The sequence below is a fragment of the Seriola lalandi genome, unplaced genomic scaffold (genome assembly GCF_002814215.2).
Source record: "Seriola lalandi dorsalis isolate HSWRI2012SDOR001 ecotype SW California unplaced genomic scaffold, Sedor1 jcf7180002054825, whole genome shotgun sequence".
In the NCBI taxonomy this organism is placed as follows: Eukaryota; Metazoa; Chordata; class Actinopteri; order Carangiformes; family Carangidae; genus Seriola; species Seriola lalandi.
The window spans coordinates 839,942-859,632 of NW_019525378.1; the positions used below are offsets into that span (position 1 = coordinate 839,942).

Sequence of the window (19,691 nt, forward strand, 5' to 3'; positions counted from 1 at the left end):
CACAGTTACAGTTAAAGAATTTTGTATTTTATTTTATGAGCTTGTCATATTTTTGAGGTAAAATGTTAATCTGAAAAATAACTAGCAACTATAGGTTTAGTTAAATGTAGATGTAGTGGAGTAGAAGTAGATGTAGTCTGTGGTGGTGTTGAAGTGTTATGCATTGCACGGAGAGGTGTTTGTGTTATTCAGCCTACCCTCAGTGATGTAAATGGTAATGTAATGTAAAAGAGTCGAATAGAATAGAGCAGAATAGAAACAGCTCTCTGTATGAGCACCCCAAACTGCACAACACCTCTCTGAAACAATTTCAATAAAAAACTGAACATTAAAACCTTCATGGTTTTAATGTTATTGTTTATAATTTTACCTTCAGGGTTTATTGCAACAGCACTGTATAGTTAGTCTTATCTACGTGTACCTAATACAATACCAGCTGAATGCATTTGATTAATTGTGTTGCTGTGACACCTCTACCTCCATCTACTGGGTGAAAAATGCAATGTACAAAAACCGTCAGACGATTGTTTTTCGCTGCCCTAACGACAATACGGCACCGGTGCAATGCATTGTGGGATACAGAGTAAGATGGATGCGGCCGTTGGCAGCATGTCGAAGCCGTAATAACATTAATTTTAAAGTGTTAAATCTCTGCATCAGGCTTCAGTTTATGCTCTGTCGTTACAATTACAAAGGGACCCAACTGGCGTAAAGTTGCAGATTCGCGTTGAAACAGGTAACGTTCATTATACTGACTTTGATAGCGTTTGCTAGCTAAAGCTAAAGCTAAAGCTAAGGGTCAATGAGAAGTTAAAGAGTATACCGACCAGCTAACGCGTTAAAAATATCGTTAATAAGGTCCAATAGTATGGTCAGTTTACCTGATTTACTGTTTACCTTTTATCTGTTCACATCTTATCGTAGAAAACATGTCTGTACTGGGAGGTTTGCTGAGAGTTGGAGCGTCCTTGTGTCAGTCTGCTGGGACCCTGCTGAACACAGCCAGGACCATTTCTACTGGTGAGCGCTTTTACTGGTTCTTTTCTATAATTTTTAGGTTTTTATTTTAGAAAGAAAATCACTCCTTAATTGGACTGCAAAGTATTACATCTGTGACAATAGGCCCCAATGTCATATGTCAAAATGGCTGAACGCCACAGATTTAAGATTTATCAATATATTGTGTATAATCGGCTAATTCATGTAAAATCTTACACAGTCCCATTGTTAAAATCATTATCTGAGGTAACTATTGGCTAAAATTGGCAAATAAATGTAGTGACCTAAAATGTTCAATATTTCTCTCTGAAATGCAAGGAAGTCCAAGTACAAAGAAGCATAAGGAAATACTCAAGCAAAGTATAAGTACCTCAAAAGCACAGTACTCCAGTAAATTGAAATTTTGTACGAAAGTTGAGTAAATTTCATTCTAACACTGATTTTGTTCATTTTTAGAGGATTATGTATGGCCACTGCTGGATTAGATAAAATCATACAACCAGATTTAGGGGTTTTAAATCACCCCAGCCTAATGAGCCATACAACAGCACAAGAAACAGACCACATAGGGATCCAAAACTAGTACGACTAGGCTATAAGTCTAAATTTTACCAGTCTACATGCAGGTATAAACAGCTAGGAGAGCAAATAACAAGAAGGAAAGTAAATTAGAAAGTTAGATACATCACCTTAGGTTAGTGTGCTAAATGTGCTTTATGTGGTTTAATGTTGTTAGTCAGGCCTTGAAATTACATTTTTTTCATTATTGATTAATATGTTTTAGTTTATCTTTTCCAAAGTGATTAATTATTGAAAATGCCCATTACAAATACCCAAACCCCAAGTTGATGATTTTGTTTTGTTTTTTCTTTGTCTCAACAGTCTAAGCCACAAATATTTTCCATTTACAATGATACAGAACAAAGAAAAGCAGCAAATCTTTACATTTGAGAAGCGGGAACCAGTAGATATTTGTAATTTCTGCATAAACAATGTACCCTATAAAAAAATGTAGTATTATGTGCAAAATACTATATGCAATACTGATTTCAAACATTGTGTTGTCTTCAGGTACATGCTGCCAGATCAGGATGCATGCCATCCCTCAGCTGAAGAAGGTAGATAGGTGGACTGAGAAGAGGAACATGTTTGGAGTTTATGATAACATAGGCATATTAGGTAAGTGCCATGAACCAGTTAAGGCTTATTAGATACTGTTTGTGTGTCTTGTTGAATGAAGACAGTTTCTGGTTGGCTGTTTACAACCCAATATAAAACTGTTAGGATGTACTCTGCAACTATGAATTCAAATATGTTTTTCACATGATTATGTAACGGCTTTAATGTAGGAAGAACCAAAGACAGAAAACCAAAGTCCCGTGTTAGGTAATGTTTTGAGATACTAGACTTGATTTTTTCTTTTTTCTTTTTTTTTTTTGTCTGCAGGAGAATTTAATGCTCATCCCAAAGACCTCATAATGGCCCCCTGCTGGCTGAAGGGTTTCAAAGGTAATGAATTGCAGCGTCTCATTCGAAAGAAGAGGATGGTGGGAGACAGAATGATGACAATGGACAGACACAACTTGGAAAAGAGAATCAAATTCCTCTACAGACGCTTCAACCGCACTGGCAAACATCGTTAATATCAAACAAACCACCAGCACATACATCAAACCAGCCAATAAGGACTGTTGGAGTCTAGTGGTGTGATTTCATGCTGTCACTGTGCTGTATATTGCCATTTTTCTAAGTTATGTGCATATAAAGAGAACTGATTTGAATAGCATACTCCCTGCCCTTGCATTTATTGATAGGCCTATGGCCCTATTAACAATCAATTTTCACAACAAAGACAAAATACATGATATACAAGCCTGAAAATACATTATAAAAATGGACTGGAAAAGAAGCCATTGTATTATCCAGCCAATGTTAAGTCCCTTAGGATCCATTAAAAATTATTAAATTGTGATTTTTGTACTCAATATTAGAATTAATGCTTAAGTTTGGTCTGAAATCAGTGAATATCAAGTTTATTAATATTTTCCTGTACAAGGCCATATACTATGAAAAGGTGTGGACACCCAGATACAGTGTATGTGAGTAATGAACATGCTCCAGAAATATGGCACTAATATGCCAACAGCCTCTGGCCTTCAGGGAAGAGTTTCAACAAGACTGTAGATGCTGGCTGCACAGATTTTCCCATTCAGCCACAAGAGCGTCAGTGAGGCCGGTCACTGATGTTGGGTGATGAGGTCAGGCTCACAGCTGGTGTTCATCCCACAGGTCTTGGATGGGGTTGAGGTCAAGTTCTTCCTCACCAGCCTTTGACAACTATTTCTTTAGACCTTTGTGCACAGGGGTTGTGTTATATTGATAGAGGAAAGAACGTAAACACAAACTATGGGCACAAGGTTGAAAATAGAGGACTGTGTAAAACAGCCAGGGGTCTGGACCTCCAGGGATCAAATGAAATATATTTCATGTTTATGTAGGAAATAAAAAAAAAAAAAAAAGAATTTGTCACAAAAATGGTTTATTCTTTGTGACTTTTCAGAATTAGAATCAGGTTTATTGCTAAGAAGGGTTTTTTGTTTTAAGGAATTTTTTTTGGTGCGTACCGATAAACATGGTGAGAATAAAAAATGTTAAGAAAGATAAAGATAAAGCAAGTACTGCAAGTCAAGTAGCTTGAATATAAATACAAAGAAATTACAATAAAAATGTGAAATAAATAATACCATGTGCAAGTTTTCTTCAATTTTTGCCTTTTTTTTATTGTGAAATACTGGATGGTTATAATTCTCCAGGCCTCTAAAACCCATACAAAAAAGACATTTTCTAAGAACAAAAAATGTTCTACTTCCAGCCCATAGACATACACATACTGTGATAGGGTTGTCAGTAGACATCGTTTTGATTGAAATGGACTGAAATTTAAAGGTTTGTTGAGCACTGGTTTAAAATATCATTGTACACTGGAGCATTAAGCTTCTCCTTAAATTGAACTAGTGGGCCTGCAGCCCAAAACATGTCAAACAGCTCCAGATCCAACGTACATACAAGTATGTCGACAGTGGTGTCCACATACATCTGGCCATATAATGTATCTGTGATGTATTTCTATCCTCCATTGGCCATTTTGTCCTGGCTGAGACGTTCTCGTGTTTTCAGTGACTGACTTGACTCCTCTCACTTCTCTTAAATATACAGAGTATAGAACCAAAATGGAGACTGAGTAATGGCTGTAGGCTCAAAGGTAGGACTCTAGCAGGAATGAAACAAGAGCATTGCAAAGGGAAATGTGATACAGGAGCAGGAGGAGGAGGGAGCTGGGAGAATCCCAGGCCAGGGAGGAAACAGTCGAGTCAACACTCTGTAGGCCTCCACTGTACCGCAGTGTCGTCCTGCCGCCCCATCCGACACAGAGCTGCAGTACTGCAAAGTGTGAGGGGAGCGAGAGGAGAGGGGAGGGGTGGAGAGGGAAGGGGGAGGGGAAAGGGGTACCGCACTGTCGTTACGAGTCCAAGTGGAGAAGGCAGAAGAAGAGACGCATTATTGCAGTAGCCTACAGTGCCATAACACTTCACACGGACGAAACTCCTGCACTTCTCAAAAAACGCACGTCCAGTCCGCCCAGAGAGGCAGACAGAGAGAGAGAGAGAGAGAGAGAGAGAGAGGAGGGGGTGAAAGAAATCAACTGAATTTCCATGACTGGACTTTTTTCTTTAATTTTGAAATTGCACGCATTTGCCAGCGGCTTTTAGAAGAGGCAAGTCAAGCTCCAGCCAATCAGTGCTGCGTCTCAGCATCCAGGAGCAGCTCTATAAGGACTCAGCATCACTTGGAGGAGCTGGACGCAGCGCTGCAGGAATCTAAACGTCCCCGGATTTCTCTTGCATGGATTATAATTCAGAAGTACTTTTCTCTTGAGCTCGCATTGCTCTCTTCTTCACTCCCCAGCCGAGTCACACAGTGAATTATCAGCAGACCCGTCTACGTGTGTCAGTATTGCGGTACTTTGCAGGCGACTTGCGGTATAAATAAATCGCTAGAAGATCGGCTCCACTGCGCCAAGACCCTCCGCCTGTTTACAGTCAGCGAGGCACTTTAACTCACTTTGCTCATTGAAAATTTGGACTTTCGTTTGGACCATTGCCTAGAAATTCACGTCCCCCTTTTCTGTGATCTTTTTGGTGTTTTTTTTTTTTTTCTCTCGTGTTGTACTTCAACCCCCCCCCCTCTCCTGCTTCACAGCCCGTCACCCCCCTTCCGCTGCCCGTGAGTCAGTTCAAACAGCTGCATAGAAGATGTGAGTATTAATGCGGCTTTTCTACTGCGCTCTTTTCGCAATAATAACATCAAATATCTACTGCGTGGGACTGGAGAAATGTTTACGCAAATCTGTTCCTTTCCATGTATGTTTTCCATTGGTGCGTTTGCAGCTGGACTGATTTATTTCAGCTTGGTGGATTTTGCTGACGCAAGTGAAAATTTCCATCATAGCATCACTAGATTATGTATTCAAGGGGTTGACTGTTGTCACCCTAAAGCGTTAAGTCCAATTGTTTTTGACTATCTCATGCCACAGATTTAAATAAAAAACCGAGTTTCTTTAAGATTATATTGTGGGTCACAGGGTTTGAGGGACTCTGGAGTCGTCACCTGCTTCACGTTGGGGAACATTGATGATAAGGACATTTCTGATTCTTATCTGCAAAATTGCTTGAATTTGTGTGCTTTGTATGAAACTGTCCTGCAGCTGAGTCAGTGGCTGGGCTCCTGAGGAGCTTGTTTGCTCAGTTGTACACCTCCTGTACCCTTTCCTCTCCCCCCTGCTGGATTAACCCTTTCCGCTTTTCTGCACACCACTTCCCAGCCTTGCTTTAAATCCATCACAATAACTTCTCCCCCTCCCTTCTTTTCACCAAAATCTTATCCTCCATTATCCTCTAACTCTTATAGCTGGCGTCTTCTTGGGCCGGACTTTCTATTTCTTGCTTCACATCTGTGTCATATATTTTCTCCCTTCCCATTGCATCTTCTTTTTAATCCTACCTCATTCTTCACTCTCACCTTCACTCATTCTTTCATCTTTTCCTCCCCCCTTCACATCTTATTTCCTGCATTCCTCCCCTACACCTACACAGTTTTTCTCTTTTGCTATGTGTTGGATTTCTCCAAAGTGGCTTCATCCCTCAAATTCTCCTCAATTTTCTCCTTCAGATGATAAAGACTTTTTGCTTTTCCGCATTAAATGGAGTCATTACAATATCAAATGTATAATATCAATATAATCCCTTCTTCCTCCTCCTCGTGCTTCTTCTCAGGTCTGCCCCAGATGCCGCCGCCCCAGCTGGAGCCCCCGGTGCTCCAGGAGCCCCCGGTGCAGATGGAGCCCCAGGTGGCGGACCTCCAGCCCCACCCAACACCAGCAGCAACCGCAGGCTACAGCAGACACAGGCCCAAGTCGAGGAGGTGAGCTGGACCAGGCCAGACTAAGATTCTGGGCCCAAAGTAGATTTTACATGCAATGAGTCAAGATTAAAGCAGTTGGGGAGCCTCATCAGTAGCTTAATTGTGAAACATCTGGACTTTATATGCACAGTGCTCATACTGGGCAAGAGATTCACAAACTAACAAAATTATTTGTTGTTGGTCATTCTCTGGAAAAGTCTGGTCTTCTTAAAATATAATGGCCTCTGCTTTAATTTGAAAATGGTTGCGACTACTAACTTATTGATATATGTGAAATATAAATCTCCAGAAACCCCCTTTGCCCCCCCCCCCCGTGTTGCTCTCCTTTAACTATGCTTGTCATCCCTGTCATCTCCTTTCCACACCACTGCCAAATGATTTCTCATCTTCACCACTGTGGGCTAGGTGGTGGATATCATGCGGGTGAATGTGGACAAGGTTTTGGAAAGGGACCAGAAGCTCTCAGAGCTGGATGACAGAGCAGACGCTCTCCAGGCCGGAGCCTCCCAGTTTGAAAGCTGCGCAGCCAAGCTAAAGAACAAGTACTGGTGGAAGAACTGCAAGGTGAGGACATTATTGCAGGTCCATTTAACAGACTGTTGTCGCTGAAAGAATCTCATAGTGCATTAACAGTATGCCTGTTAGTATGTGGTATGGTGCGTAGATATAACATGAATATACTGTAGAGCTAATGGAGGATCTAAATCAAGCATGCCTCCTCAGCTCTTTTGCTTTAAAGCATCACACAGCTGTTCAAGCTGAAGTGCGTTGAGGCGAACACAGTGTTTGTTGTGGGGATGCTGTCATCCTGCTCTCCACAACCCTGATCTGTTAATGAGCTGCTGTGGAGGACGGAACATATGCCTCAGTGAAAATGGGGAAAAGAAGTCAGTTATTGTAGAGCTTTCACTGAAGACGTGGTTATTCTGACGAGATTATATAACTGAAGCACAACAAATGCAACTACTCTCAAGTGGGTTAACTGCTTTTTCTGTTTGCAAGCACTGGACTCCATGAATAGTAATAGTAGGCCTATGTCTCACTGTAGATTCATTTGCAAATGGATGCACCATGTGTAGTATATGTATTTTTTTTCTATTTTCAGATGATGATCATGATGGGAATCATTGGAGTCATTGTGGTTGGAATAATATTCTGTAAGTAGAAGATCTTGGTCTTGATTTACTGACAACAGATAACATTATTTTTAAAAGTGGATGTTCATTACATGCTGGCTTTCCTCCCATTTGGCTAATTTATAGTTATAGAGAAAAAGATACTTTGTACATAGTAGCAACTTGTATGACATTAACATGTCAATATATTTTATATATATTATACAGTGCTGTAATTTTTACAGGATATTAAGATACAGAGATAGTTCCTCTGCTTTTGTTAAAGGATGTTGGCAAATACAAGAGAACATCAGCATATTATTTTCTGTTTCTTGTCTTACAAAACCACATCTGGCCTGCCTTCTTCTACTCTGATTGTCAATTATTCATGACCTTTTATTACAGTATTCATTATTGATATAATACCAATCTCACCCATTATTTAAAACAAACCCCCTGTAAATTCTACATAAGAGGTAGAACTATGTGTTGTGTTTTGCCATATTCATTAGACTAATGACTTCCTCTCTCCTTCATTTGCAGTGTACTTCTTCTACTGAGCGCAGCCCATCAATACAGATGGATACGGACTTGAGAATGACATGAGAGGGAAGAGAAAAAAATAAAAAATAAAACAAGCGCCACTACTCCCCCCTCTCCTCCCTCTCTTCACAGTCTTCCATCAAACCATCTTGCACTTACACATGACAGTAGTGTTTTATAGGTGTCTCTGCTTTCTTTGTCCCCCCTTTCCCTCCCTTCTTATTGCTTTCTTCCACTGTTTTGGCGAGAAGTCTCACTCACTCTCTCCTGTGTCTGCACCTCATGCATTATTGAAGGTCGCGGCAGGCAGAGTGAAAGAGGAAGAAAGAACGGGAAGGAGGGAGAGAGAAAATCCTTGTGACACGGGAACACACAGGGCTAAGCCTACTGAATGGAGCTATGGGGGGTGGGGGGGACGGACGTACAATGTACAGATGCTGAACGTGTGCAGGGAGATTGAACAACAGTTTGCAGTCTTGTCTACCCCTGATACACCAAAGCTTGTTCATGTTACCTTTTTTGAGAGTCCTACATTTTTAAATTGATACTGACATACCGAACTAACACACTCCTTCTGTCACCACTGCTACCATCATTGCTGCTTACTAACACAAGGTCATGTTAGATTAAGATTATGATCATTTTTGTTGTACGTGCGTGTGTGTATTTGTGATCCAAAGCATTGTAGAGAATAGCTTTTTCCAAGTCTTAGCTGATAGGCTTTTATTAGTAACTTTTTCTTTTCCCTTCCTGCCTAACTTTATTTCTGCGATGTTCAGTGATGACATGGAAAGAGAAATGTGGAATAGGGAAAGAGACTGTGTGAGAACTTGTGTAAAGCAAGAAGTGATTCAGGGAGAGGTAGTAAGAGCATAGCAGCATTTTTTCTGTATAAATAAATGACAATTCTGAACTGATAAGCAATTATTGATAAAGTAGTTCTATAACTATTCTTCATTTGTAATGGAGTTCTTGTACCACATGTGGTGGCATAGTCATAGTTTTATGCTTAGTGGCATAGTAATATGCACAGCAAGGCAAACAGACAAGCAGCCACTAACAGACAATCTACTGTAGATGTGAAACGACCGCTCCGACCCAGAGGAAGGTTTCTCAACTCTGACTTGGACGGAGTCGCAGCAATAGACAGATGAATGTGTAGCGTCACATTTCAAACAGGTACAAACGTCCGCTTGTTTTGAGAGTTGTCCTGACAAAGTGTTGGTTCGATTGCTGTTTAAGTTGACCTGATCTCTAGAAAAGCAGGAAAATGGGAGAAAAGACTTGATTTGGAAACCCAGAGCCACCTGGCCCCCCCGCCCCGCCCCCACTCACTCACATGAAAACAGACTCAACCTTCACCTGCAGTAAAGGTAACGGCCAAAATGAGGTGTTTGTTTCTAACTTGCATGGCAAACGGTGTCCATAGTTTTGCCTATTTGTGTGACCTGTGTATCTGCCATTTCTGAATCTAACTGCCGATTGTACATTTTCTTTTGTTAGTGGTTTTAAGGACCTATGTATATTGTCTTTCTGATCTGATAACTACTGCTTATGCAATGCAATGATGCTCAAGAGTTTGCCAAAATTTTAAATTAATTTGCTTTGGAGAGAAAAAATAATATTCAGAAACTGCATACAACTGTTAAAAACATGTAGTATTGTATGAGTAGAACCATAGTACACGTCTGTCAGACTATGCTCCTGAAAATGTGTTTATAAATTCTTTCAGGTTTTGTGGGGGTTGCTGGATATAAAAAAAAAAGCTCAGTTTTTCCTCTTTGGACTGATTTGGAGAGCTGATCAAATTGTGACAATGCAAACAACCTTACGTGCAAAGTGCATTGTTGCATAATTGTAGCGGTTAGCCAGAATTATCTGATGATATATTGTGCAACAATATTATTAGGTAATTACCACATGAGGTATGACAATGTGTAATTTCCAACCTGAAAATGCAGTAAGAGATCCAAATGGATTTGTGCATGCTTACCACTTTTGCTGATGCCAATAAATAAATCATCAATAGAACTGATGGCTGACCTTTGTCATATTTTCTTGATATATTGAGCCAATTTAGACCTTTTGGTTTGAAAGCATTTTACTACAATTCAATGCACATGCGCCAATACCAACTGCATCAATACTCTGATTCTGACTGAAATCTTACAAAACACAAACCCTGTGATTTGTTTACAACATAGCTTCAATCAGTTGTAAAACAGGAACTGTACGAATATTGATCATGTCAAATACCTTAAAAATTTGCTGGGTCATGAAATCCTTCATTTTGAAAAGAAAATGACAAAACCTTTAAAATATCAACATCACACAAAAACAAAGAGGCATTAAAACACAGGATACAATTAAAATAGTACCAGTGAGAATCAAATGGGAAGAGCACAACAAATAAAGACTTTTTTGAAACAATCATTTGATGCTTTAAACCAATAGAATAATACAACAGTCTGTTTGTTAACAAAGTGTTAGCAGAACCTATAAAACAAACCACTGAAGTTGTATTCACTTAAAGCTGCTCTTCTTGTGAAGAGCCCGCTGGTGGGCAAAAGTATAGTAAAATATGCATAATTCTAAACATCAAAGTAGAAATAGTTTTTTTTTATAAACTGACAACTTGTAAATAAAACAACATTAAATTCTATGTTTGACTCTACAAACATTAATGAGATTATATCTCAGATAACCATATTCACAGTGCCACTGATCTGACTTGTTATTCACCGTCTGGAGAAGCTGAGAGTGCCTACTGCCTACACATGTACAATTCAACCACCAACGACACTCAACAACAAATATATCATGCAAATACATAATACAGCTAGACATTAAAATACAGTTTTACCCCTAATTTGTATTTTTCTTTTCAGCAGAGGAGTTAAAAGAACCAGTGATGACTTTTAATGAAATCAGTAATAACCTAAAGTGGCAATAGACAAGTTTTTTTTTTGTTTTAACTTATCATTGTGAAGTAAATGTTTATTGCACAACGTAATTGCCATAGAATAATGACACCATCTGAGTTTCGATTGATAGCATATAAGCCTCACTTTCACTATGCAATTCTATCTGCCACCAGGCACAAAATTTCCCAGAGAATTAAGGCTTGATTTACAGCACAAAAGAAGTGCGTCTGCTTGAGTAACTAGGAATGAAGCCCTCTTGTTGGAAGAGGCAAATAAGGCGAAGAGAGAGAGTGATAGAAACCGAGGTAAAACAAAAGTGAAGCTTGGATGGGCATTCACTCGCTGCAGCGAGCCAGTCAGATTGGGACAGAAATTCAGCCCTGGACTTATGTGTTGGGTCTGGCCTGGGGACACAGATAGGGCCGGTAAAGAGATTGACAGAGCTGTTAAAATCTTGTTTTTATGGTCCAACAGCGTAGCGGCCCACTGTAGTCCTGATGGCCAATCTATGGAGAATGCTCCAAAATACAAAATTACAACTGGGTGTTTTACTCTGCCTTCGTTATTGCGTCCAAGCGAATTTGGACTCAAGGATGCGTTTTTGACAAATTTCAATAAGACTGAGATATCGTGTTCACATATCGTCCGTTAGGATGGATGCACAACCCGAAACCTGGAGGCATAAAAATTTGGGTTTTGGGGATGTGGTGGGGTGGTTGAATAGTTGACTGTTTCCACTTTTAAAAAAATCACAAATGACACAAAGGAAGTCTCTCTGGTGTCAATTTTAAATCAGGGTCATCCACTGGAAAATCTCAAGCTGACTTATCTCATAACCTGGTAGAAGAAGAGTACAGTGATGACCAGGAAACCCAAAACCCACCAATAGGAATCTGTAGAGTGAGAGACATAGAGAGCAGTTAAGGGTTTGTAGACAAAGTTGACATTAGGTACAATATTCAAATTACGGTACACATTGTGCAATGCAAATCAGCAATCTTAAGACATATAGAATATATTTCCAAACCAACTGTCTTAGACTTCACTCAAATGTTACATCTTTATTAAATTACATAGACAGGTCTCTCTTCAGCCTGGCAATATTTTTCCTTTATTAAAATTAACCTGTGAAAAACTAACCCTTACATATATTTGTATGGTAGGCTATATATGAAGCTACAGCCTGCAGCTAGTTAGCTTAGCGTAGCATAAAGACTGGAAATACATATCTTCTTGTGAAACCACAGCTTGTGCTTTTTACACTTCAAATTTTGTCGGGATGAAACAAACAATTGTTGAGCTTTAGATGTGCCGGTAGGTGGATTTTGTTACATTTGGACAGAGGTGAGCTAGCATTTTCTTTGTGTTTCCAGTCTTTATGCAAAGCTAAGCTAAAGCTGATAAATGTAGCCTTATATTTACCATACAGTAATGAGAGTTGTATCAAACATCTCAACTAACTCTCAGCAAGAAAGCATATATCAGCAAATGTTTCCCAAAAATGCCAAACTGTTCCTATAAAATGTACAACAAACAACAGCCGCACATAATCACCTGGTTCTGCATGTTCTACCACCACGCTTAGAGAGAGAGGAGTGTCCAGGGTTAGGTGAGACACCCTGCAGGTGATTTTGGTGCCTGGAGAGACAGTGGGGGGCACAGTGAGGTGAGATGACAGGGAGTACGTCCCATCACCATGCTGCCGATGGCTAGACAGAGAGCCCTGATCTGGAAAGACTACAGGCTCTGTGTCTGTAGGAGAGAGGGATAACCACTCCATCTGAAGGGGAGAAAACAGAAGACAGTTATAAAATGTAAACTACTAATCCAGTCTTCTCTAGATTAGGACATTTACTTTAAGCCTTACCTAAATGTAAAAGATTGAAGAAAAAATGTAAATGCATAGTCTACTTTGGTCAAAATCAAACAGATCTAATAAACATCTGATCAAATACTTAAGCTTAATGCCTGGTGACCATCGTCAGGTAGGTTTTTCTACTTTCATGAGCCACGCAGGCTTTGATGCTATCAAAAAATGAATAACCGAAGTTTCCTGAGATTTTATGTCTTGCCTAGATGTTCAGTGGTAGAAAAATTATAATATATGAGAATACATATAAAAACATAGTTGCAGACCTGAGCATCCAGTGGGTAGTATTTACTGCAGTGACAGCTCAGAGTCTTAGGTGATGTTGTCTTCAAAACCAACTTCTCCTCTGAGAGTGAGACATGGGGCGGTTCTGAAAACAAAGAGAAACAGATGTAGAACTGAAAGACAGGCCATGGATGCTTCTGAACTGAGAGATCTGATTAGGGCGACACTTACGAACAACATGGAGTTGAATGATCTGCTGTGCATGGAAAGGGCCTAAACTGACTGTGCAGATGTAAGTCCCCTCATCCACAACCTTCAGCTTGTTCAGAGTCACAGAGGCGTTACCCTCACCAACAACCTGGGCAGCATCCATGCTTGAGGCCCTCCTTTCTGCATGCACTAGAAACATAAAAGGAGACACGAATTGGCAAATCAGTCCTAACTCACAGTCCTCTTACATGATTGTTCTGGAGATTTCAACCATATCACATGGTCCTCATCGGCAGATTGTTTCTGCACAGTTGCCATTAAACTGAAGATGTTGAAACTTTCCATGACTGTGAGCACTTTCAGGCAGAGCTCGCTGAAGCCTTTATGGGGCCCTAAGCAGAATTTGATTTGGCCAAGGACGTAGGTTTGGTCTCAATATTGGTAGGGATGCAAAAAACCCCCACCCCTGCAAAACAAAGAGATTGACTTTGTAATGGCGTCAACCAAGTGGTTTATTAACATATAAGATCTGACTTTACATTAAGAAACACACAGTTGTAATATATGTACATGTATTGAATTTCAATATATGAAATATATGTACATATGAAGTAAAATCATATACGTATATACAATATAGCCTATATAATATAGCCTATATGTGTAAAAATTACATGTGAAACCCGTTAGAAATTGGAACAATATCATAAACTGACATATGTGTCTAACTAATAGAAGCATGTATTTTAGTATATATATTAGTTTATATTATAGGTTCATATCATACACATACGTATGTTAAATGAATATATATCAATCCCAAAGCCTGTCAGTATATGTTCACTATATATGTTAATATAAAAGATAGACATGTCCGGTTAAATTTAATGAGTAATTTTTTTTTTTTAAATAATGTAATAAACATGCTGTTTACTATGAGTATTTCATTAATGTTATAAACTTATATCTTCATATGTCCAGTATGTCAGAATAATATATCCTCTTATATATAACACGTAAAATCATTCATAATATAAGGACAAATATATCATATATATTTCATAAATCATAGTACAATAAGGAATAAAAACATAAAATAAAGTAAGGCATAAAAAAGTCATTGTATAGTAAGTCATAAAAATATTACAGTATAGTGAGAGATGAAAATGTCATTTTATTGTGAAGCATAAAATGTCGAAAAGACATAATCGTTTAATAAAAAAACGTATGAAAACGTCATATTATAGTATGACATAAAAAGTCGGAAAAGCGTCATAGTATAGTATGGAATAATAAGTATGGAATAATAAGTCATAAAAAGTCATAATATAATAAGGAATAAAAATGTCATAGCATAGTGAGGCATAAAAAGTCATAAAAAAGTCATAGTACAATATGGCATGAAAATGTTATAGTATAGTAAGGCATGAAAATGTCATAGTATAGTATGGCATAAAAACGTCATTAAGACGTCAAAATATAGTAAGGCATGAAGATTCCTAAAAATATAATACTTGAATAAGGCATAAAAAGTCATAAAAATGTCATAGTATATTATGGGATGAAAAGTCATGACAATGTCATAGTATAGTAAGGGATAAAAATGTCATAATATAGTGAGGCATAAAAAGTCTAAAAAACGTCATAGTATAGTAAGGCATAAAGTGCAGAAAAAAAACGTCATAGTATAGTATGGCATAAAATGTCAAAAAAACGTCATTGTATAGTATGGAATAAAAAATGTTGAAAAGACGTCATAGTATAGTATGGCATAAAAAGTCAAAAAAACGTCATAGTATAGTAATGCATAAAATTGTCATAGTATACTAAGGCATAACAACATCATAGTATAGTATGGCATAAAAGTGGAAAAACGTCATAGTATATTAAGACATAAAAAGTAAAAAAAATGTCATACTATAGTAAGGCATAAAAAGTCATAAAAAAGTCATAATATAGTAAAGGATACAAATGTCATAGCATAGTAAGTGTCGAAAAAACTTCATAGTATGGTATGTCATATAGTTTTATAAAAAAGTATAGTATAGTATAGTATAGTATAGTATGGTATAAAAGTCATAAAAACGTCATAGTATATTATGGCATAAAATTGTCAAAAAAACAACATAGTATATTAAGGCATAAAAGATCGTAAACACGTCATAGTATGGTAAGGAATAATACGACATAGTATAGTAAGGCATAAAAATGCCAAAAAAACGTCATGAAATAGTATTTTAAGGCATAACAATGCCAAAAAACATCATAGTATAGTATGGCATAAAATGTCCAAAAAAAATTACAGTGTATTAAGGCATAAAAGGTCATGAAAAAGTCATAGTATGGTAAGGTATCAAATGAAGTAGTATAGTAAGGCATAAAAAGTCGAAAAAAACTACATAGTATAGTAAGACATAAAAAGTCTAAAAAATGTCATAGTATAGTAAGCGATAAAAACGTCATATTATAGTATGGTTAAAAAAATTTATAAAAATGTCATAGTATAGTATGGCGTAAAAATTTATGAAAACGTCATAGTATAGTATGACAAAAAAATCTTTAAAAAGTCATAATATAGTAAGGAATAAAAATATCATAGTATAGTAAGCGATAAAAATGTCATAGTATAGTAAGGCAAAAAAAATTCATAAAAACTTCATAGTATATTAAGGCATAACAACGTCGTAGTATAGTATGACATAAAAAGTAAAAAAAAATGTCACAGTATAGTAAGGCATAAAACGTTATAGTATAGTAAGGCATAAAACGTTATAGTATAGTAAGGCATAAAACGTGGTCAAGATAAGTGCTCAACATACCAAATGATTCCAGATGCAGAATGCCTGGATGTAAAAGCAAAACCTTTGTGAGATGCATAAAGTGCAACATGTTCCTCTGTATGTCCAAAAAGTCAGAATGCCTCATGAAATACCATCTAGAGTCAAACGTCTAATGAAGAAATCAGAAATGGTTCAGGTGAAATGGTGAAGTAAATACAAAAAATCTACATTTGCTATTTGTTATGTATGTGATGTTGTCTTTCCATATACGTACATACATTAAATGAAGCTCAGCGAAAGTTCAGTCAGGAAGACTATCTCCTTGAGCATGCCTTCTAAGTCACAAGAAACGTTTGTCATATCTCTAAGCTCCACCCACACATTCAAATCTTCACCCTATCACAGCCTTACACAGTGACCTTCAGCCAATCCCCTGTAAGCTGTCAAACTTTAAAATTTTCTCTCTCTCTGCTGTCATTCAGCTGTCATTTCAGCACTGTGAATAATCTGCAACCCACCTCCAACCCTTCTCCACCTCAACCATGGATGCCAGACCATCTCCAATCAAACCATCCAATCAGAAGTTCCCTCATCAAGACGTTCCCATTCCCGATCTCCATTTCTCATCACCATGACCAGTGTTGAGACTCCAGGGGAAGATTTCTCCTATTGGACCTGAAACCTATGGACATTGTTCATAGTGATTCACTTCCTGCCGGGGTCTAAGCATCAAAATCTATTCCTTCTGTTCACAATAAATTTGATTTTACTTTACTTCTCATACTCTCTTGTTCTTCTTCTTCGTCTCTCCTGATTGAAATGTTTCACGTTCGAGAACAGTATGATCCTGTTGCCCATTTCAGTGAAAATGTTGTAAAATTTGAATAAAATTAAGTTGTACCATTTTATTTTGAAATGTTTTTGTTTTTTTTATCGCCCCAACACTTTACCACCAGCAACATTTTTTTTCTAGGTCTCACACCTCATAGTATAGTAAGGCATAAAAAGTCATAAAAACGTCATAGTATAGTGAAGTATAAAAAGTCGAAAAAACATCATAGCATATTAAGGCATAAAAGGTCATAAAATCGTCATATTATGATAAGGAATAATACGACATAGTATAGTAAGGCATAAAAATGCCAAAAAACGTCATAGTATAGTATGGCATAAAAATGTCAAAAAAGAATTACAGTGTATTAAGGCATAAAAGACCATGAAAAAGTCATACTATGGTAGGGTATCAAATGAAACAGTATTTTAAGGCATAAAAATGCCAAAAAACGTCATAGTATAGTATGGCATAAAACGTCAAAAAAACATCATAGCATATTAGGACATAAAAGGTCATAAAACCGTCATATTATGGTAAGGTATCAAATGAAGTAGTATTTTAAGGCATAAAAATGCCAAAAATCGTCATAGTATAGTATGGCATAAAATGTCAAAAAAAGATTACAGTGTATTAAGGCATAAAAGGTCATAAAAAAGTCAAAGTATGGTAGGGTATCAAATGAAATAGTATTTTAAGGCATAAAAATGCCAAAAAATGTCATATTATAATATGGCACAAAAATGTCAAAAAACTTCATAGTATAGTATGTCATAAAACGTCAAAAAAAAATTACAGTGTATTAAGGCATAAAAGTTCATAAAAGAGTCATAGTATGGTAAGGTATCAAATGAAACAGTATTTTAAGGCATAAAAATGCCAAAAAACCTCATAGTATAGTATGGCATAAAACGTCAAAAATAAATTACAGTGTATTAAGGCATAAAAGGTCATAAAAGAGTCATAGTGTGGTAAGGTATCAAATGAAACAGTATTTTAAGGCATAAAAAGGCCAAAAAACGTCATAGTATGCCTTAATACGCTGTAATTTTTTTTGACATTTTATGCCATACTATACTATGACGTTTTTTGGCATTTTTATGACTTAAAATACTACTTCATTTTATACCTTACCATACTATGACTCTTTTATGACCTTTTATGTCTTAATATGCTATGATGTTTTTTTGACATTTTATGCCATACTATACTATGACGTTTTTTGGCATTTTTATGACTTAAAATACTACTACTTGAAAAATGCCAAAAAACGTCATAGTATAGTGTGGCATAAAATGTCAAAAAAAAATTACAGCGTATTTAGGCATAAAAGGTCATAAAAAAGTCATAGTATGGTAAGGTATAAAATGAAGTAGTATTTTAAGTCATAAAAATGCCAAAAAACGTCATAGTATAATATGGCATAAAATGTCAAAAAAACATCATAGCATATTAAGACATAAAAGGTCATAAAAGAGTCATAGTATGGTAAGGTATAAAATGAAGTAGTATTTTAAGTCATAAAAATGCCAAAAAACGTCATAGTATAGTATGGCATAAAAATGTCAAAAAACGTCATAGTATAGTATGGCATAAAATGTCAAAAAAAAATTACAGCGTATTAAGGCATAAAAGATCATGAAAAAGTCATAATATGGTAAGGTATCAAATGAAACAGTATTTTAAGGCATAAAAATGCCAAAAAACGTCATAGTATAGTATGGCATAAAACGTCAAAAAAACATCATGGCATATTAAGGCATAAAAGGTCATAAAACCGTCATATTATGATAACGAATAATACGACATAGTATAGTAAGGCATAAAAATGCCAAAAAAATGTCATAGTATAGTATGGCATAAAAATGTCAAAAAGAAATTACAGTGTATTAAGGCATAAAAGACCATGAAAAAGTCATACTATGGTAAGGTATCAAATGAAATTGTATTTTAAGGCATAAAAATGCCAAAAAACGTCATGGCATAAAATGTCAAAAAAACATCATAGCATATTAGGACATAAAAGGTCATAAAAGAGTCATAGTATGGTAAGGTATCAAATGAAGTAGTATTTTAAGGCATAAAAATGCCAAAAATCGTCATAGTATAGTATGGCATAAAATGTCAAAAAAAGATTGCAGTGTATTAAGGCATAAAAGGTCATAAAAGAGTCATAGTATGGTAAGGTATCAAATGAAATAGTATTTTAAGGCATAAAAATGCCAAAAAATGTCATATTATAATATGGCACAAAAATGTCAAAAAACCTCATAGTATAGTATGGCATAAAATGTCAAAAAACCTCATAGTATAGTATGGCATAAAATGTCAAAAAACCTCATAGTATAGTATGGCATAAAATGTCAAAAAACCTCATAGTATAGTATGGCATAAAATGTCAAAAAACCTCATAGTATAGTATGGCATAAAATGTCAAAAAGGAATTACAGCGTATTAAGGCATAAAAGATCATGAAAAAGTCATAATATGGTAAGGTATCAAATGAAACAGTATTTTAAGGCATAAAAATGCCAAAAAACGTCATAGTATAGTATGGCATAAAATGTCAAAAAAACATCATGGCATATTAAGGCATAAAAGGTCATACAACCGTCATATTATGATAAGGAATAATACGACATAGTATAGTATGGCATAAAAATGCCAAAAAAACGTCATAGTATACTATGGCATAACAGTGCATACAGTGTA

The 19,691-nt window shown here is 36.7% G+C and overlaps 3 protein-coding genes across 3 annotated transcripts in view; 2 read left to right on the top strand and 1 right to left on the bottom strand.

The window, feature by feature from the left end:
* Positions 1 to 561: 561 nt before the first annotated feature.
* mrpl51 (mitochondrial ribosomal protein L51) lies at positions 562 to 2,785 on the top strand. The gene is made up of 4 exons (XM_023426437.2): positions 562 to 736; positions 925 to 1,020; positions 2,071 to 2,178; positions 2,446 to 2,785. Exons 2-4 carry the CDS (start codon positions 930 to 932, stop codon positions 2,640 to 2,642), a joined length of 396 nt encoding a protein of 131 aa, XP_023282205.1. The 5' UTR covers positions 562 to 736; positions 925 to 929; the 3' UTR covers positions 2,643 to 2,785.
* Positions 2,786 to 4,506: 1,721 nt separating this feature from the next.
* Positions 4,507 to 10,169, top strand: LOC111669929 (vesicle-associated membrane protein 3-like). Its single transcript, XM_023426438.2, has 5 exons — positions 4,507 to 5,314; positions 6,333 to 6,480; positions 6,886 to 7,044; positions 7,586 to 7,637; positions 8,139 to 10,169. Coding segments are annotated over exons 1-5 (378 nt in total). The 5' UTR covers positions 4,507 to 5,312; the 3' UTR covers positions 8,156 to 10,169.
* A 52-nt stretch (positions 10,170 to 10,221) lies between these two features.
* Positions 10,222 to 19,691, bottom strand: part of tapbpl (TAP binding protein like) — a 15,843-nt gene continuing 6,373 nt past the window's right edge. The window contains exons 5-8 of the mRNA XM_023426415.2: positions 13,389 to 13,556; positions 13,199 to 13,302; positions 12,617 to 12,842; positions 10,222 to 11,955 (exon numbers count right to left, since the gene is read on the bottom strand). Of these exons, the coding sequence (XP_023282183.1) occupies positions 11,888 to 11,955; positions 12,617 to 12,842; positions 13,199 to 13,302; positions 13,389 to 13,556 (566 nt within the window). The 3' untranslated portion in view covers positions 10,222 to 11,887. The remainder of the gene's footprint in view (positions 11,956 to 12,616; positions 12,843 to 13,198; positions 13,303 to 13,388; positions 13,557 to 19,691) is intronic.

Bases quoted from the DNA above. Each gene is read 5' to 3' on its own strand.
- mrpl51 (XM_023426437.2), top strand. From the start codon at position 930: ATGTCTGTACTGGGAGGTTTGCTGAGAGTTGGAGCGTCCTTGTGTCAG. The intron at 1,021-2,070 runs GTGAGCGCTTTT...TGTTGTCTTCAG, and splicing joins AGCCAGGACCATTTCTACTG to GTACATGCTGCCAGATCAGG. The intron at 2,179-2,445 runs GTAAGTGCCATG...TTTTGTCTGCAG, and splicing joins TGATAACATAGGCATATTAG to GAGAATTTAATGCTCATCCC.
- LOC111669929 (XM_023426438.2), top strand. The intron at 6,481-6,885 runs GTGAGCTGGACC...ACTGTGGGCTAG, and splicing joins CACAGGCCCAAGTCGAGGAG to GTGGTGGATATCATGCGGGT. The intron at 7,045-7,585 runs GTGAGGACATTA...TTCTATTTTCAG, and splicing joins ACTGGTGGAAGAACTGCAAG to ATGATGATCATGATGGGAAT.